Source organism: Leucoraja erinacea, chromosome 27 (genome assembly GCF_028641065.1).
Source record: "Leucoraja erinacea ecotype New England chromosome 27, Leri_hhj_1, whole genome shotgun sequence".
In the NCBI taxonomy this organism is placed as follows: Eukaryota; Metazoa; Chordata; class Chondrichthyes; order Rajiformes; family Rajidae; genus Leucoraja; species Leucoraja erinaceus.
Window position 1 is genome coordinate 24,671,696 of NC_073403.1, and position 19,279 is coordinate 24,690,974.

Below are 19,279 nucleotides of genomic sequence, written 5' to 3' on the forward strand. Positions count from 1 at the left end.
TTATAAGTGGTTACTTAAGTGCTATAAGGTATCCATGACTGGCAGAGGCCACGTTATTTTGCAGGATTCTTACCTTGTGCACATTTTCTTGGTGTGCTCAGAGATGACACCACATTGCTGAAAAAGAGGAGGCGGATTTACTGAGAAACACCCTTGGAATCCGACCAAAAGCAGACATAAAACTGGACAACGTGCAAATCAACAGCATAAGGAAAATCCACTTACAGAACATTGTTACAGGCAAATAAATAAAACAGGAGCAGGAGTGAAATTTATGTTCATTGTACTTTAAGAGTACTCCAGTTCTCCAAGATCTTTCACACCTCATAATTGGTTAACACTAACCGTTGTCAGCAATGAGCGTAATTCTTCAGGACCCAGGTTTTCATAGTTGATGCCAGAATTATTGTTGTACTGTACCACAGAGAGCAGAAACAAGTATTACTACACACTGGGAGGCTTCATTCAGGTTTTATCAGACATTTATGCCCCAAGACCCGCACCACCAACTGACCACGTTCACCTCCATCTTGGCTAAAACATTACTTAGACTCATCTCATTTCCCAGCCTGTAGGTTACAGTCCACAAAGTGCTCAAAAATGTTAGGATGATCAAAGGATCATGCCAACATAATCAAACGTTAACATGTGTTAATCACATTTTTCATTATGATATGTTGTGTTAGCATGATGTTAATGATGTGAACATAATCAAGTGTTAACATGTGATTAACATCACATGTACAGTGCCCTCCATAATGTTTGGAACAAAGACCCATAATTTCTTTATTTATTTGCCTTTGTACTCAACAATTTGACATTTGAGGCTTTTGAAAATAACTACCTCACAACTCCTTTTGATATTCCAATTGATAAACATTACAGTGCCCTCCATAATGTTTGGGACAAAGACCCATCATTTATTTATTTGCCTCTGTACTCCACAATTTGCGATTTGTAATACAAAAGATCACGTGGTTAAAGTGCAAATTCTCTGATTTTATTAAAGGCCATTTTTATACATTTTGGTTTCACCATGTAGAAATTACAGCTGTGTTTATACATAGTCCCCCCCCCATTTCAGGGCACCATAATGTTTGGGACACATGGCTTCACATGTGTGGTAATTGCTCAGATGTGTTTAATTGCCTCCTTCATGCAGGTATAAGAGAGCTCTCAGCACCTTGTCTTTCCTCCAGTCTTTCCATCACCTTTGGAAACTTTTATTGCTGTTTATCAACACGAGGGCCAAAGTTGTGTCAGTTAAAGTCAAAGAAGCCATTATGAGACTAACCGAATAAAACTGTTAGAGGCATTAGCCAAACCTTAGGCTTACGAAAATCAACTGTTTGGAACATCATTAAGAAGAAAGAAAGCACCGGTGAGCATACTAATCGCAAAGGGACTGGCAGGCCAAGGAAGACCTCCACAGCTGATGACAGAAGAATTCTCTCTATAATAAAGAAAAATCCCCAAACACATGTCCGACAGATCAGAAACACTCTTCAGGAGTCAGGTGTGGATTTGTCAATGACCATGTCCGCAGAAGACTTCATGAACAGAAATAAAGGCGACACTGCAAGATGAAAACCACTGGTTAGCCGCAAAGATAGGATGGCCCAACTGCTGATGGTAGTATCATAATAAGTTCTGAAGTGTATAGACACATCCTATCTGCTCAAGTTGAAACAAATGCCTCAAAACTCATTGGCCAGCGGTTATAGTTTGCCAAGACAAACTTAAAAGAGCAACCACAGTTTTGGAAAAAGATCTTGTGGACAGATGAGAAGAAGATTAACTTATATCAGTGTGATTGCAAGAGCAATGTATGGAGGAGAGGAACTGCCCAAGATCCAAAGCATACCACCTCATCTGTGAAACACGGTGGTGGGGGTGTTATGGCCTGGGCATGTATGGCTGCTGAAGACACTGGCTCACTTATCTTCATTGATGATACAACTGCTGATGGTAGTAGCATAATGAATTCTGAAGTGTATAGACACATCCTATCTGCTCAAGTTCAAACAAATGCCTCAAAACTCATTGGCCAGCGGTTTAATCTACAGCAAGACAATGATCCCAAACATACTGCTAAAGCAACAAAGCAGTTTTTCAAAGCTAAAAAATGGTAAATTCTTGAGTGGCGATCTGAACCCAATTGAGCATGTCTTTTATACGCTGAAGAGAAAACTGAAGGGGACTAGCCCCCAACAACAAGCATTAGCTAAAGATGGCTGTAATACAGGCCTACCAGAGCATCACCAGAGAAGACACCCAGCAACTGGTGATGTACATGAATCGCAGACTTCAAGCAGTCATTGCATGCAAAGGATATGCAACAAAATACTAAACATGGCTACGTTCATTTACATAACATTGCCGTGTCCCAAACATTATGGTGCCCTGAAATAGGGGGACTATGTATAAACACTGCTGTAATTTCTACATGGTGAAACCAAAATGTATAAAAATGGCCTTTATTAAAATCTGACAATGTACACTTTAACCACGTGTGATTTTTTTCTATTACAAATCTCAAATTGTGGAGCACAGAGGGAAATAAATAAATGATGGGTCTTTGTCCCAAACATTATGGAGGGCACTGTGAATGTTTCCACCCAGCCTAGCCTAAGAGCCAGACGTGGTGGCACAGACCTGGCCATTGTTGCTTTCTCCTTTCTCCTGAACAGGATTCTCCTACAACTACTATCTATGACGCTACCAATCCCCAGATGATCAAAGTTGTTCTGCTGCAGTTTCTGTTCGCTCATGCTGTCTTTCAGTAGCCTCAGCTGGATGCACATTCCACAGGTGTAGTCCTCAGGAACACTGGAAGTTTCCCTGATTTCCCACATCCCTTAGGAGGAGCATACCAACTCCCTACCTGTCCATAGGCTAAATAAGTTATAAGACAATAGGTGCAGGAGTAGGCCATTCGGCCCTTCGAGCCAGCACTGCCATTCACAGTGATTATGGCTGATCATCCACATTTAGTACCCCTTTCCTGTCTTCTCACCATATCCCCTGACTCCGCTATCTTTAAGAGCTCTATCTAACTCTCTCTTAAAAGCATCCAGAGAATTGGCCTCCACTGCCTTTTGAGGCAGAGAATTCCATAGATTCACAACTCTGTGGGTAAAAAAGCTTTTACTCATCTCCGTTCTAAATGACCTACCCTTTATTCTTAAACTGTGGCCCCTGGTTCTGGACTCCCTCAGCATCATGGAACATGTTTCCTGCCTCTAGCGTGTCCAATCCCTTAATAATATTTTATGTTTCAATATGATTCCCTCTCATCCTTCTACATTCCAGAGTATACAAGCCCAGCCGCTCCATTCTATCAACATATGACAGTCCCGCCATCCCGGGAATTAACTGTGTGAACCTACACTGCACTCCCTCAATAGCAAGAATGTCCTTCCTCAAATTTGGAGACCAAAACTGCACACAATATTCCTGGTGTGGTCTCATTAGGGCCCTGTACAACTGCAGAAGGACCTCTTTGCTCCTATATTAAACTCCTCTTGTTATGAAGGCCAACATGCCATTAGTTTTCTTCACTGCCTGCAGTACCTGCATACTTACTTTCGTGAGGCAAGAGAAAATACAAGAGGCAAGAGAAAATACACAACTGTCAGCTTCAACAGCTGTGAATGAGAAGTTAGCTCATATTACCAAGAGCACAAGGTCTTAACAGTGATGTTGATTAGTGACCTGTAGTGATCTGGCTGTAATGAGATAAGAAATGACGGGTCATATTTAAGTCATTTTCAAGAGCCCCAGGAGCTGGCTGAAGAGCAGACTCATGGTAATAAGAGAGAAAATAATTTATTGGTTAAGAGAGAAACACCTAAGTGATAAAGTGCAGTATGTGTCTGAACTGTTAGGAGCAGTTAACTCATTCAATACAAAGAAGGGCCAATACGTGAGACTTGGGAGTACATTGATGAGATGAAAAAAAAAAGTAGATCCTGGAATCAGGATTTAATTCCTCATTAAACTCTGGAACAGTGTGAAAATCTAGGAAATATAGAGAGGAGGCATATTGAATTTGGGATTCAGACAACATGGGGCATCTCAGTTCTTACTGTAAATATACCGTGCAACCTATGAATGCTTGTATTTTATCTTTGCAATGGTTTGAAAGATAAATATAACTTTCGCCACGTGTCTGTGATGCATCTAATAGGAGTGTGAATTTGGCCCAACTGAGTAGCTTTCTTGAGTAAGAGAAAAAAAAAGAAGGAAAATATATTTTAACCATCTAGATAGTATTAAAGGCTCAATGGTATTCTGAATCATTAAAAGGCTCTCTTTCAACATGGCTACTCTTGACATTGATTTTCTTCCAGGCTGCAGATAATATATAGCAAAACTGCCAGCATCATCAGGGTCATTTCCACTAATGTAAAGCCTGCATTGCTAATTTGTCATTTTCATTGAAACCTGTTATAATAACACTGGATAGACACTGGAAAGATAAGTAATTACCGTATTTCCCGGCAATGAAAGACGCACCTGCGTCAAAGACACACCCCCATTTTGAGTTGCTACATTTTGAAAAAAGGCTGGCAGGACATAGAATTTCCCACGCTCAAAAAATAAATACACAAATAAATACATAAATAATACGAATGGAGTGAGTAACAACTCAATTTGCCCAAGGCTTCCAAATCTCCTCCATTTTGGATGATTGATGGGTGGAGGGTGACTGCAGGTGGAGAGATGGTGGGAAAAACGAGAGCACAACGGGACAAGTTGAATCAGTTGTGATCTTATTGAATGACAATACCAATTGGTCAAGGGGCCAATTGAGGTTACTCGCGCTGACACAGGAGTAAACTCCATCGCCCGCTGACCCGCTCCGCTCTTTGCCCTTGAGCTGGTCCCCTCACTGTCTGGTCTCCGAGCCGGGTCAAAAATACGGATAACGCGAATTTCAAAACTAATACCAACAGCTTTTGTGCGCGTCTGATGACAAGGCAGCAGCATTCTTATTCTCTCTGTTATTCTCACTTGACCGACAACCGCCACACACCTCCAACGCATCCCACCCATGCAAATTTACAATGAAAGACACGGACTGGGCAGTGAATGCCATGCAGTGTCACCCAACGCAGCAAGTGAGGCCATGTCCTGCTCCCGGTGGCAGTCGGAATTTAAGGATTTGCGGGAAGCGGCTGACATGAGCGAGGCCAGCGAGCAGCAGGAGAGAGGTGTTCAGATGGAAAGCACTGCCAGAGGTGAGCGGGCCAGCAGAAGGTGCTCTGAGGTGGCAGCCTGTTCCGCTGTTCAGTCCCAGCGGCCGCTCGCAGCCACCCGAGTTACTTCCCTCCCCAGCCACAATGCGGTGGCTCTGCGCCCGGAGCGCCGTGGCATCGGTGAGTGTGTTGCTGGCATGATCCCCGACCCCCATCCTTCTCAACACTCCTGCCCGTGCTGACCCGTGTCAGACTCCCCACACGCTCTGAAAGGAACTCTCCCCCCCGCAGCGGTGCTGTTCTTTTACAGCCGCTTCCCATCAGCTGCCAGCAATGAGGGATAGAATTGGCTATCCCTCAGTACAGCAACATCGTTCTTGATGTTGCTGTACTGAAGGATAGCCAAGTCTATCTTTCTTGGCTAACAACCTAACCTTTGGCCTCCAAGACGCAGGTAAATTTTCGTGCCTTATTTTTGGGTAAAAAATAGGTCTTCATTGTCGGGAAAGACGGTAACGCCTGTTCATAGTTTTCTTGGATGCTATTGATCTGGCTTAAGCAATAGCAATGTAAAAAGTGTTAGTAGATACAGAATTAGATAACTCACTTTCCCAGCTTTATTTTCCAAAGAGTTACAAATGGACTTAAGCATTGTGCAAATTGTGTGTGCCTTCAATTAATATTTACTGGTTGCAACACGGCCTGGTTCAGTAATTCAAATGGCCAAGAACAAAAAAGATCACAGAAAGTGGCGGACATTGTCTGGTCCTTCATGCTCACTGACCTACCCATGATCAAAGGGATCTACAAGAAGTGCTGCCTCAAGAAGACAGCTAATATCATCATGGGTCCACACCACCCTGGCCACGGTCTCATCTCGCTGCTACCGTTGGGAAGGTAGTAGAGGAGTCTGAGAACAGTTGCCTCTGAGTTTAAGAATAGCTACTTCTCCTCAACCATCAGGCTCTTGAACCACCAATTACAACCCAATCTCAGCACAGAACTACAATGAAATGTATACTATTATGGTTGCATTATGTACTTTGGGTTGCACAATTATGGTCTGGTTTATCGAGTACAACTGATAATTTATTTTATATTTATTTGTTGTGTTGTTGCCTGTGGCTGTAAAGCTGCAACAAATAAGAACTTCATTGTTCTGATCCTGGTCATATGACAGTTAAACACTCTTTAGGTTATTGTAAGTTGACTGATGAAACAAATGAAGATGGATTGGCTCTATGCACAATGTACAGATAACTCCTCCAGTGATATTATGGGCCTGAGATAATCGATCTCAAAAAACCACAATCACATGATATGACTTTGGCTGAAGATTATTTTCTTCTGGGTTCCCATTGACCTCAATTTTTCATCAGCTGTTTTTATGCCATTCTTCAATACCCAGTCATCTCTGATCAGCAGGACTCATTAGCTGGACCTGATATATACTCCCAAAAGCTCTGACTGAGTAAGAGATTACCAGGTGGATGGTGGAAGTAATTTGAGGATATTTCCATAGCTTCCCTGAAAACGTAATATCCCTACTGATTTGCTGGAATCTCTGGCCTCTGACTCTTAAAAGAGAGAAGGCGTCAAACGTGGAACTTAAATCTTTCTGGACTCAAGTATTCAGTTCTACCACTGGGAAGATGCCTGGTCAATAACCTTTGCTGTGGTCTCATAAAGCGAGTTGAATTGTCAAGAGTCAAAAGGAAGTAAGTAAGAAGGAATTTCATGGCTCCATTATTGGTACATATCATAATTAAACCCTCTTGACTCATGGCTCTCTTGACAACACCATTTGGGTTGTTTAGCTCTGTCCATGCATGCTGCTTTTGCATTTTATCTTGCGTAACTTTTTCAATTTTGCCACAATGACATTTTAGTTTTTAAAGCAGCTGGTGCTGTTCTGCTTTGTTCTCTCTCATTCCACATTTAACCAATACAGGTCCACTACAATTATACAGCAATAATTTTGTACCCCTGTTACTGAATTTTTTTTAAACTCAACCCCTCATGGTAATATCATTGGTCATTGGCAAACAGAATCTCCTGAAATACAACTACCAATAACATCAGAAAGTGCAGCCTTGTCAAATATAAACATTCGAGCATAAACTTCTATCCAAGTGCCCTCCAAGCTGTTTTTGCATCATTAGGGCTACAATGGAGCATTCATTATATTTAGCAGCAGTTTATATTGATAAGCCAATCAGCTCATGGAACATTTCTGCTCCTGCACATACTTAGATCAAACTACTCGCATTATGTATAAGCAATACTAAAGTGTTCTTTATTACCTTATATGGATCAGAATTTCCACTGAGCTCCCCTGCAAAAATACATCAAAGATAATTTGATCAAATTAGTTTCATGCACATCAAGATTCTATCATGATAAAGAAGGGATGCTTCATTCAGATTGGAAAATATTCTTTGATTTCACAAAATATTTAATAACAAAATGGTCTCTCATATTTTGCCACATCCTCTCAATTTTCACAAGTCAGCAGTTGGTCAGTGCATTTTCCACATGGCTGGGTATTATGTATGAACCTATGGAGTGAGTGTTAAAAGCTTATACAACAGTGACAGAGCTGGATCTTGCCATCATTCACATCCATACACAGGCACATCCACAAAACTCAATCAAAAACCAGCAATCAAGAAAAGGAAACAAGGCCAAATTTTTACATCAAGCCGGCAATTCAACATTCCTGCCACCCTACTGAGATCAAACTAATGAGCATTTGCCACACTGAAACTAATATAATGAATTTTAAAAACACTTTTAGGGAATAGTGATTTGTCATGAGTATAACTTGATAATTCATTAGGTAAATTCATTGGAATATGATACCGAGCTACATGCTACCTTTCAGCAATGGTACAATTGTGTCATAAAGCCAAAATTGATTGATTGTTTGTATAGTCTGCATTCAACTCCTTAAATACTGACATTTATCCAACGCTACTGAATAATTTCTGAAATTTATAGGTGAAATATGTGCTTTTCAAATTGGACTAACTGTGCATGGAACAGAATTTCATCAGTGACAAAGAATTAAAACACAGCTATCTTACATTCTTTAAAACTGAAGTGACAAAAGTAGCCACATTTTTCAAATATTTAACATTTAGGTAAAACAAAAGAAATGTATATATTAATTAAACAATCTTAGCAATTGCAGTACTAGAAATTTAATGGCTTCCTCCTCCATTCTCATAATTTTGTTAGCATTTTACAGGTTGTCCTCCCAATCAGAATTCATTACCGCCAATCAACCCTGTCTCCCAAAACAGTCTCCCTTTCTGATGGAGCTTCACTAGCTTGATATATCAACTCTGTTTCTTTCACCACAGATGACGCCTGACCTGCTGAGTTTTTCCAGAGCATTCTATTTCAGCACCTCCCACAAGTTGCTTTGAAACTCAAGATATTAGTTGGCTCCAGTGTGGCTAGGTTTGTTGCATGGCACTGGTAATATCTGCTTTGACAAGTTAATCAAAGAATTTGTTGATAAGAGCTTTGTCTGCTGGCTGATTTGTACGGTATTAAATTGGTATCAATGGAGAAAAAAAAAATCTTACCTCAAGTCTATAATCAAGAATTGATAAAATTAAGTTATTTGGTTGTACTTGAAGCAAGGTTTTCTCTAATCAACAAACTTCATTGCTATTGCATGTGTCATCTGTTAATCTGATGGCTTTATGGTTTATTTACTTGGAGTTTCAGCCAAGAGCTCACCTGCAAATGGGTATTCATCAACTAAATCTGAAGAAAGGACAGAATATCTTGGTGAACGGTTTGCATATTATTGCTACTGATACCTAGATTTGTTTAATTTCTACGTTTCTGAAACATTGTTGGAATCTATTAAGTTTCTAATGTATTTTGTTGTACGTGGATATTGCCTTACCGGCCCTAATTTACGTGATTCATTATTTAAATGATAAACAAAAGTAACCCATAACCTATGTACGGGTTGATTTGTGCCTAATGCCGCCTTTCATAATTCACTACTGTCATTATGCGTCAATGCACATCAGGGATCAGGGCGCAGACCAGGGCCGTTCTAAACCTGTCCATTCCAGGTATAATTTAGGAATTCATGCATTATTTTGGTGCACGAGAATACATTTTAATGGTATATTTATCCATAATCATTTATCAGCAATCTTGATTATTCTAAACAAAAAATAAGTTTGTGTATGTGAATTTCCCTCGACTATTTCAAAATATATTTCTACAATTATTATTTGTAGATGATAATATTTTAGTTTCTACCTTACTTAAGTACAAATTACAAGCAAGAATAACATTGTTCTGCTTCTCACAAAAGACCATAAAACACTCTTGAAAGTTAGACACAAAATGCTGGAGTAACTCAGGACAGGCAGCATCCCTGGATAGAAGGAATGGGTGACGTTTCCGGCCGAGATCCTTCTTCAGACTGAGCGCCAGGGGGGAGGGAGTTACAAAGATAAGGAAATGTAAGAAATCAAAAGAGATGAAGGGCAAGGAAAATGTAGAATGCACTATTGAAAATGCATCATTTGCAAATTGGAGGAAGACCTCATATTTTGCTTGGGCAGTTTACACCCCAGTAGTATGAATATTAAATTCTCTCACTTCAAGTTACCCTTGCTTTCCCTCTCTCTCTCCATCCTTCCCCCTTTCCAGTTCTCTGACCACTCTGACTGTCCCTCTGATCACATTGTATCTCTGTTTGCTTTGTTGTCACCTTCTCCTAGCTAACAATGGTCTATTCTACATTTTCCTTGTCCTTCATCTCTTATGATCTCTTACACTTCCTTATCTCTGTAACTCCTTCTCCCCTGAGATCTCAGTCTGAAGAAGGGTCTCAACCTGAAACGTCACCCATTCCTTCTATCCAGAAATGCTGTCTGGCCCGCTGAGTTACTCCAGCATTTTGAGTCTATCTCGGTGTAAACCAGCACCTGAGGTTCCTTCCTACACACTCTTGAAAGTTGCTCTGCTGAAGATGCGAAGGAGCCCCGAGAAAGAGGTGGTAAATAATAGAACCATATGTTCAATTGTAAACATTACAAACATTAATCAAAAAACAAGCTCACCATTTTTATGTTTTAGAGATTTGGATCTCCGTGGCGAATTAGGATTCTGAAAGACAGAAGCAGCTCTTTAAACAGCTGCAGCATTGGTGGTTCATGCCATCAGGAGAACAAACAGGAGAATGCTCTCATTTGAAATACATTAACTCTAGGCAGGCACATACCTTATCAGACTTTCTCTTCTTTGCTGGATGAAATAGGATTAAAAAAAAAGAAAGTTAGTTCTCACAGAAAAAATCTCCAAATGCAGTGTTTTTAAAGGAACTGAATTATATTTTGTCAATTAAATATCCACATTAGCCACATGCATGTACAACTAGAGTGTGAACAGGGCATAAAATTAAACATGCTGATCAGAACAATTGCAGAAACTGCATGTGTTATCAGGTGTGTTTTAACCAAGGATAGTGATGAAGATCACCTTTTTTCTCAGATCCATATGACCAGTCATTATCATTGATGTCATCATTGTCCTCTTGGTCACTCTCAGATTTGCTGAGGTTGTTGCTACTGGCTATTCTATAATACAAAACAAAGCACACATCAACATGGCCACTATTATATTGAGTTCCTTGGCATGGTATATGCATTTGGGCGGTAGGATGGCACAGCAGTAGAGTTGCAGCCTTGCAGCGCCAGAGACAGTTCGATCCTGACTACGGGTGCTTGTCTGTACGGAGTTTGTATGTTCTTCCTGTGACCTGTATTTGTTTTTCTGGGAGCTCCGATTTCCTCCTACACTCCAAAGACATACAGGTTTATAGGTTAATTGGCTTGGTACAATTGCAAATTGTCCCTAGTGTGTGTAGCGTTAATGTGCGGGGATCGCTGGTCAGCGCAGACTCGGTGGGCCGGAGTGAAACCATCACCACAATGTGAAACTGACAACCACTCTGCGATTTCCATAGATAGGTACTTTAACCTAAAATAACAAGTTTATCATCAGTAATTTTTTTAACATTCCTCAACCAGCTACTTCAGAATTGCTTCCATCACGATCTGGGGAAGTCGATAAATGTAAAAAACTTATTGTAAAATATAACTGATGCATTATTTAGGTGCACGAGGATAAATTAGATTTTATTGGTATACTGAACCATAATCATTTATCAGCAATTTTGATTATTCTAAACCAAAATTAATTTGTGTATGTGTATTTCCCATTGACTATTTCAAAATATATTTCTAAAGTTATTATTTGGAGATATTTTAGTTTCTGCCTTAATCCAATCCACAGGATGAATCTATGTTTGCATTTTGTTAAAATATTAGCTAAAACTTATGTATTTTCCTCTCCATTAGCTGATAATTAGCTTTGATATACTTTGATGCTTATCTAGTTGCTGATTTCTAGACATTATTTAACCATGGCTTCTTCTTGTTATCGAGTCCACACACAAGATTAGAAGTTGTTCAGCCAGAGCTGAACACACTTCTCGGCATCTGCATACAATCGAGTCTGTCTTGCGCTTCTTGTGCGTGGTGGTGGAAAGATTGGTGAAAACAGGGCCGCGACGTGAACGCTCTTTCCTTGACCCCTTTAACCCTGGCAAATGATATGGAGATCTGTTTCCAGAAATAAAAATTCCTTCATTTTCATGGAGCATTCGCGATCACAAGATCCAGGTCAATATTGTTGACTGTTATTGTTCCATCATCATTGGTAAGATTTCATTACAAGCAATGGTGTGTTAAATTTGGAAAAAGAACAATTCAAAGTATTTCCTGCAGTACCGAAACATGGCAATCATTGCTAAACAACCAACAATGACACAATGCAAGACATAGCAGATGTGAAGTGTGAGAGGAAACCGAAGATCTCAGAGAAAACATACAAGCACCCATAGTCCGGATCAAACCCGAGTCTCTGGCGCTGTAAAGCAGTAGCTCAACTGCTATGCCACCGTGCTGCCCTTCTCTCTGCTACTTCTCTCTCCTCTATTCTATCTGTAAACAACTTGGTCTTTTTTTTTGCCTTCAGTGATAAATAATTCCACAGGCTTCCTACCCTCAGTGAATAAACTTCTCTAGAACTCAGTCCCAAATATCTAACCCTGTATCCTGAGATTATGACCCTGCTGACAGCACATCATCCAAGGAAAACATTGCATCTAGCCTTGTTGGAATTTTGTATTTCAATGAATTTCTCTCTCATTCCTGCTCAATAATACATAGAATATGGAAAGACTTCAGCACTGATGCTGTGGGTATTGGCCTGTGGGAGGATCTATCTACTGTTTCGACAGCCATTTATATTAGTACTCTGTGATGCAGAATATTAGGTTAAATGGATATTGGTTTACAATGCAATAAGAATTATCAATAACGTTGGATATCTTGAACATACCAATTTATTAATTTTTAAAGTCACATACACTGAAGTTCACCGATCTGGTTAAATTTAAGACTGCGCAAATCATGTACAAAGCAAGAAATAATTTACTTCCAAGAAATATACAAAAACTGTTTATGGAAAGACAGGGTGGGTATAATTTGAGAGGGGAACATAATTTTAAAAAACTCAATGTCAGAACAACTATTAAAAGTATGTGCGTGGCAATCTGTGGGGTGAATTTGTGGAATGGTCTGGAACAGGAGATAAAACTTAGCACAAACATAATTCAGTTTAAAAAGATGTACTTTTATTTTTAAAAGGATAATGGGATGAGGATAGGTGATTGTGATATTTGTTATACTGATTGTATTGGGAAGGGTGATTATAGGGTGATGGGTTGTATATATGACTACGAGATACTGTATAGTATATGAGATTCTTTTTTCTTTTCTTTTTTTGTATGGCTTTGTAAACATTTGATTAGTGTATACATGTAAATAATTTGGTGTACATATAGCTGCTGGTGTACATATAGCTGCTAAATTTGTATAAGATAATTAGAAGCAGTTGAATAAGGGGTGGGAATTAATATGCTTTGGCTTCTTCCTGCTCCTTTCCGGACACAATCGATTTAATTTATTTATAGATATTGTTTATGACGCTTTATAAATATTCTTGGGTTTTTTTTGTATGCGGTTTCACACTTGCTTTTTATTCTTTTATTCCGTTCGAAATAAATGATAAAAAAAATAAAATTATAATAATAAATACATTTCTCCAACCCTTTTTATCTTACATATTAATACTTCAATTAATAATGTTCATTAAAATCTTAGTTCTCTAACAGTTCAAGGAAGATATTTGTGTTATCTTCTGTGAAGATATAAGTATTTGTTCAACTGCTTAAATATTTATTTGCTTCCTTTATAAATTCACCTGCTTCTGATTGTAAAGGACTTACACTGGACTTCACTAACCTCCAGCTTTTTCTTTCTACTTACAAAAGCTTCCACGGACCACTTTTATGCTCCTTGCTCTCTTTCCCATACTGTCATTTTGTACTCAAACCCCTAGGCCTGATGGTCTGAATTCCAGATGCAACAGTGATCATTTTCCAATGTTCAATAGACTCTGGATCAGTTCCCGTGGACTAAAGTAACCCCACATTTTGAGAAAGGAAGGAGAGAGAAAACAGGGAATTATAGACGAGTTAGCCCGACATTGGTAGTGGGGAAGATGCTCGAGTCGATTATGAAAGATGTAATAGCAGCGTATTTGGAAAGCTGTGACAGGATCGGTCAAAGTCAACATGACTTACGATGGGGAAATCATGCTTGACTAATCTTTTGGAATTTTTGGAGAATGTAACAAGTAGAATGGATAAGAGAGAGCCAGTGGATGTGGTGTATCTGAACTTTCCAAAAGCCTTTGACAAGGTCCCACACAAGAGATTAGTGTGCAAAATAAGTACACATGGTATTGGAGATAGGGTATTGACAGAGGTATTGATAGAGAACTGGTTGGCAGACAGGAAGCAGAGTAGGAATTAACAGGTCCTTTTCAGAATGGCAGGCAGTGACTAGTGGGGTGTCGCAAGGCTCAGTGCTGGGCCCCAGTTATTTACAATATATATTAACGATTTAGATGAAGGAATTAAATGTAACATCTCCAAGTTTGCGGAAGACGCAAAGCTGGGTGGCAGTGTGAGCTGCGAGGAGGATGCAATGAGGCTGCAGGGTGACTTGGATAGGTTGGGTGAGTGGGCAGATGCAGTATAATGTGGATAAATGTGAGGTTATCCACTTTGGTTGCAAGAACAAGAAGGCAGATTGTGATCTGAATGGTGTCAGATTACGAAAAGGGGAGGTGTAACGAGACCTCGGTGTCTTGTACATCAGTCACTGAAAGTAAGCATGCAGATACAGCTGGTAATGAAGAAAGCTAATGGCATGTTGGCCTTCATAGCGAGAGGATTTGAGTATTGGGAACAGTCCTTCGTCCCACCAAGTCCATGCCACCCAGTCACACTCATTCTATGTGTAGGAAAGAACTGCAGATGCTGGTTTAAATCAAAGGTAGACACAAAATGCTGGAGTAATGTTGAGTTGCTGCTGGCCGTCCACATTTTCTCCTGGGTGTCCTGTCCCTGTCCTGGTGCGGCCGGAGGTGTTGGGCCGGGCTTGCAGCTGGCACGTGGAGGAAGCACTGGCTCCAGCTCCCGGCGGGGCCATACCCCAGCGGGCCAGGGACCTCCAGCTGCGCCTCTCTCCTTGTCCAGTGGCTGTCGGTTGGCCCCCTCGGTACTGACGGTGGGGGCTGATGCCGGTCATTGACAGGGATGCACACAGGGTGGCTTGGTGGGTCAGGTGGAGTTGAGCTGGGGTTGGCGCTTCTTCTCCACTCTGGCTGTGGGCCTGGGACCGCTGGTGTTGTCGGTCCGGGGTTGTCGGTTGGCAGGGCGGAGTTGAGCTGGGATTAGCGCTTCTTCTCTGCGCTGGCTGTGGGCCTGGGCCTGGGGGGGGGGGGGGGGGGGGGGGGGGGTCCAGTGGCGGTTCGGCAGTGCTTGCGACGTCGGGGACCCGGGTTCGATCCCGGCTGCAGATGAGGCGCGGGTCTGTGTGCGCGCACTCCCCTGTCTCCCACTCGCATCTGCCCCCTCTCTCTCTCTCTCTCCGTTACACCCTGCTCTCCCGCTACCTGTTCCTTTGGGGGGGGGGGGGGGGGGGGGGGAGTCTCTCTGGAATCGAGACTTTCATTGCTCATCCACATTCATAGATGAGGCTGAAGAGTTCCATTGCCTTGAAATGAGCAGATTAGTGAAATTCGACTGAGAAACTATCATCGTGTGTTCCAGTCTGGAATACATTAATTTTCCTATAATGTGACCACATAGCATCCCTGTTCCTCAGATTAAATATATATTTTACACATAAATTATGAATAAAGATAAGAATCTATACAGTTTCTTCAGACAGCACTTCGTTGTTTTTTTGTTTATGGTGGATGACCGTTGACAAATCCCATGATCCCTTGCGTTTTCGGAATACCGAACTCGCTTATTGCAATGATTGCATACTGTGGTGACCAGAACAGTTTGCATGAAGCATGCGGTTTTAATTTAACATGGAGTGCAAGCATAATCCTGCTGCTTTTACATTCTATATCAAGCAATCTTCTGCAATTTAATTAGTTCACCCATGCTGAGAGGAAATTGGTTGATGGAGTTAGCTGACCTTCTGTTTGCAATCCGACTGCTGTTGCGACCCATTCCCAAACACTTTTCCAGATGAGGAGCAAAGCGGGAGGCGGCGATACTACGACTGCAGTTTGGACATTCACACTCCTTGTTCTTCCACTGATTGTAGACTTGACCAAAAATGTCCACACCTGGCTGGTCCACAATTTCTGAAACACATGAGCAAAATGTATTGATGAGTTTACCATGAAATTTTGCACTTCATCTTTTACCTACGCATTACATCACATGATGAGCCCTGGGTACTGGGTTGACAGCACTGGGCCGGTACTCAATCAATCAATCAACCTTTATTGTCATCTTGCAAGCAACAGTTGTACAGTGCAAAATGAAAAGACGTTTCCCAGTGAATAGCGGAGCATCGCACATGAAATTTAAAACATTTCACACATAATAACACTAAAAACAATCCAGTCCCTGATGGAACAGTATAAATAGTTAAAAGCAGGTAAAACACAATATTAAAATACAATAAACCAATCATAAAAATGTCCGGGGCAGCTGATTTGAGTGGCCAGTGCCAGTTATTAAAGTGTCCGTGCCAGCCGCAGAATCAAGTGACTGTGAGTACAGAGTGACTGTTTAGCAGCCTCACAGCCTGTGGTAGGAAGCTGTTCAGCAGTCTTGTAGTCCGGGCTTTGATGCTTCGATATCTCTTGCCTGATGGCAGGAGATCCAGGTGTATGTGGAGGGGGTGCAGTTTGTCCTTAGCAATTCTCTGAGCTTTTTTTCAGACAGCGGCTCTGGAACAGTTCTTGTACCGAGGGTAGGGAGACGCCAATGATCCTCTCTGCTCCCCTCACTACCCTCTGCAGAGCCTTCCTGTCCGAGCAGTTGGAGGTGCAGTACCACGTATTTATGCAGTACGTGAGTACAGACTCCACCGTACCCCTGTAGAAAGTCCTGAGGATGTTGGTGGGGAGTGAGGCCTGTTTTAGTTTCCGGTACTTGCTGGAGATCAGAAGGATGAGGGGGACCTCAGTGAAACTTACCGAATAGTGAAAGGCTTGGATAGAGTGGATGTGGACAGGATGTTTCCACTAGTGGAAGTCTAGCATTAGAGGTCATAGCATCAGAATTAAAGGGTGTTCCTTTAGGAAGGTGTTGAGGAGGAATTTATTTTGTCAGAGGTGGTGAATCTGTGTGATTCGTTGCCACAGAAGACTGTGGAGGCCAAGTCAATGGATATTTTTTACGGCAGAGATAAATTCTTGATTAGTACGGGTGTCAGGGTTTATGGGGAGAAGGCAGGAGAATGGGGTTGAGAGGGAGACAGTGGATGTGGCAGCATCTCTGGAGAGAAGGAATGGGCCACGTTTCGGGTCGAGACCCTTCTTCAGGCTGATGTCAGGGGAGGGGGTGGGACAAAGATATAATGTGGGCGGACACAGTAAGACTAGTGGGAGAATTGGGAAGGGAATGGAGAGAGAAAGCAAGGGCTATCTGAAGTTAGAGAAGTCAATGTTCATACCGCTGGGGTGTAAACTACCCAAACAAAATATGAGGTGTTGTTCCTTCAATTTGCGCTGGGCCTCACTCTGGACAATGGAGGAGGTCAGGACAGAAAAATCAGATTGGGAATGGAAGGGGAGTTGAAGTGCTGAGCCACCGGGAGATCAGGTAGGTTAAGACGGACTGAGCGGAGGTGTTCAGCAAAACGATCGCCAATGGAGAGAGTTGACACCTGGAACAGCGGATACAGTAGATGAGGTTGGAGGAGGTGCAAGTGCTTCACCTGGAAAGACTGTTTGGGTTATAGTAGATGAGATTGGAGGGGTTAGGAGGGAGATATGGATCATCCAAGATTGAATAGTTGAGTAGACTTGATAGGCCAAATGGCCTAACTCTGCTCCTATCACTTGACCTATGATGCTCTGTTCTAAAGCAAAGAATATTTACACAATAAAATCCGCTTTCAATCTCAATGAGTGTAAGAGGAAAACATGGTGTTTTTGTGTGAAAATTAATAAATATTGGAATTGGTCCAAGCATATGGACAAGCTTCCTCATTTTATGCAAAGTTTTTTCTGGCTTTCAGGAAATTCAAAATTTGTCAAGGTTTATACTGCAATGATGAAACGTTCTTGACCTGAATATATTCTTGGCTCTAGGAAGAAACCTGAAAAATCCCACCCAAATCTCCCCCTTCTTGTCTGCAAACACCAGATTGCTTTCATGGTTCGATAGATGCAAGTTATGTATTTCCAACTGAGATAGCATCCATGGTAATTCAGAAATTAAAATTTCATATGTCAGCACCCAATAGGAATTTCAACAACATTTTCATTATAAATGAGTTTTAGGTTTCACAATTCGAATCGTTTTGTGTTGATAATCTATTTCCCTGACAATGTGAAAATGCTACTTAAAGAAAATGGCACATGGCCAATATATTGTATGGACAGTCCACAGCTTGTGTTGCACACTCATGAATTAAAAGGAAAATTGATCAAGGTCATGATATACATATGTTTATCCCTCGCCACACTAGGGGATTTTTTTTTCTGCTAACAATCCGAAAGATTATAAATATGCATTTCAACGAGAGTAATTATCATAGATTTGGCTCGTCAAGAACAGCTTCTTCCCCACTTATCAGGATTCTGCACTGTCATTCCATTAGCTAGGGTTCTGTCCGATTCACCTCGATCCCATTGTGGTCTATGGAACTGATGCACGACAATGCTGAGGACTGTATTCTGCAGTCTGTACCTTCCCCTTTGCTCTACATATTATACTTAAGTTTGACGATTGTATTTATGTATTGCGTACCCGATTTGTCAGCCGATATAGCATGCAAAACAAAGCGGTTAAGGGTACCTCAGATAACACGTGACAATAACAAACATAAACCTAATCGATCTGTTCCTCCATTGAACAAAATCTATAAATACCATATCAATACAATAAACTATACACCTAGCTATTGGAAATCAGAGAAATGCGAGATTGCAAATGCTGGAATCTGGTGGAAAAGATAAATGGCTGGAAGGTGTCAGTGGGTCAAGTAGCATCTGGGAAAAACGGGATGTGTCAATATTCTGGTTGCGATTATGCATCATAACTTGAGGGGCAGGTGGGAAGGAGAAAGATGAACCCATATAAAAGTGCATGGGTGGGGCAGGACAAGAGCTAGTAGTTGAAAGCTGGAACCGGGCGAGGAGGGTGGAATGATGTGCAGATGGAATCAGGTGGTTGAGGGATGGAAGCAGTGAACAAAGGGGAAAACTTGGGAGTAGGTAATGAACAAAGGCCATGTGGGTTTTCTGAAATTTGAAAATCCATGTTCATAGCATTGGGCTGTAAACTACGATGTCAGACTTCCATCATCTCTGGTACCTCCCGAGCCGTAGGATGTGGCGCCAAGGTGTGGTGACGCAAGGAGGCCTGT

General features: G+C 41.3%; 1 protein-coding gene across 6 annotated transcripts in view; it reads right to left on the reverse strand.

Annotated features, from left to right (window-relative positions):
• atxn7l3a (ataxin 7 like 3a) overlaps positions 1–19,279 on the reverse strand; it is a 39,148-nt gene that overhangs the window by 11,232 nt on the left and 8,637 nt on the right. For 4 of the 6 annotated variants that reach the window (XM_055657305.1, XM_055657303.1, XM_055657301.1 and 1 more), the window contains 8 exons: positions 15,866–16,037; positions 10,719–10,816; positions 10,462–10,484; positions 10,301–10,346; positions 8,952–8,978; positions 7,505–7,536; positions 346–414; positions 74–117 (listed from right to left, as the gene is read on the reverse strand). In XM_055657305.1, coding sequence (XP_055513280.1) covers positions 74–117; positions 346–414; positions 7,505–7,536; positions 8,952–8,978; positions 10,301–10,346; positions 10,462–10,484; positions 10,719–10,816; positions 15,866–16,037 — 511 coding nt within the window. The remainder of the gene's footprint in view (positions 1–73; positions 118–345; positions 415–7,504; positions 7,537–8,951; positions 8,979–10,300; positions 10,347–10,461; positions 10,485–10,718; positions 10,817–15,865; positions 16,038–19,279) is intronic. The other 2 variants (XM_055657307.1, XM_055657304.1) reach the window with 1 other exon arrangement.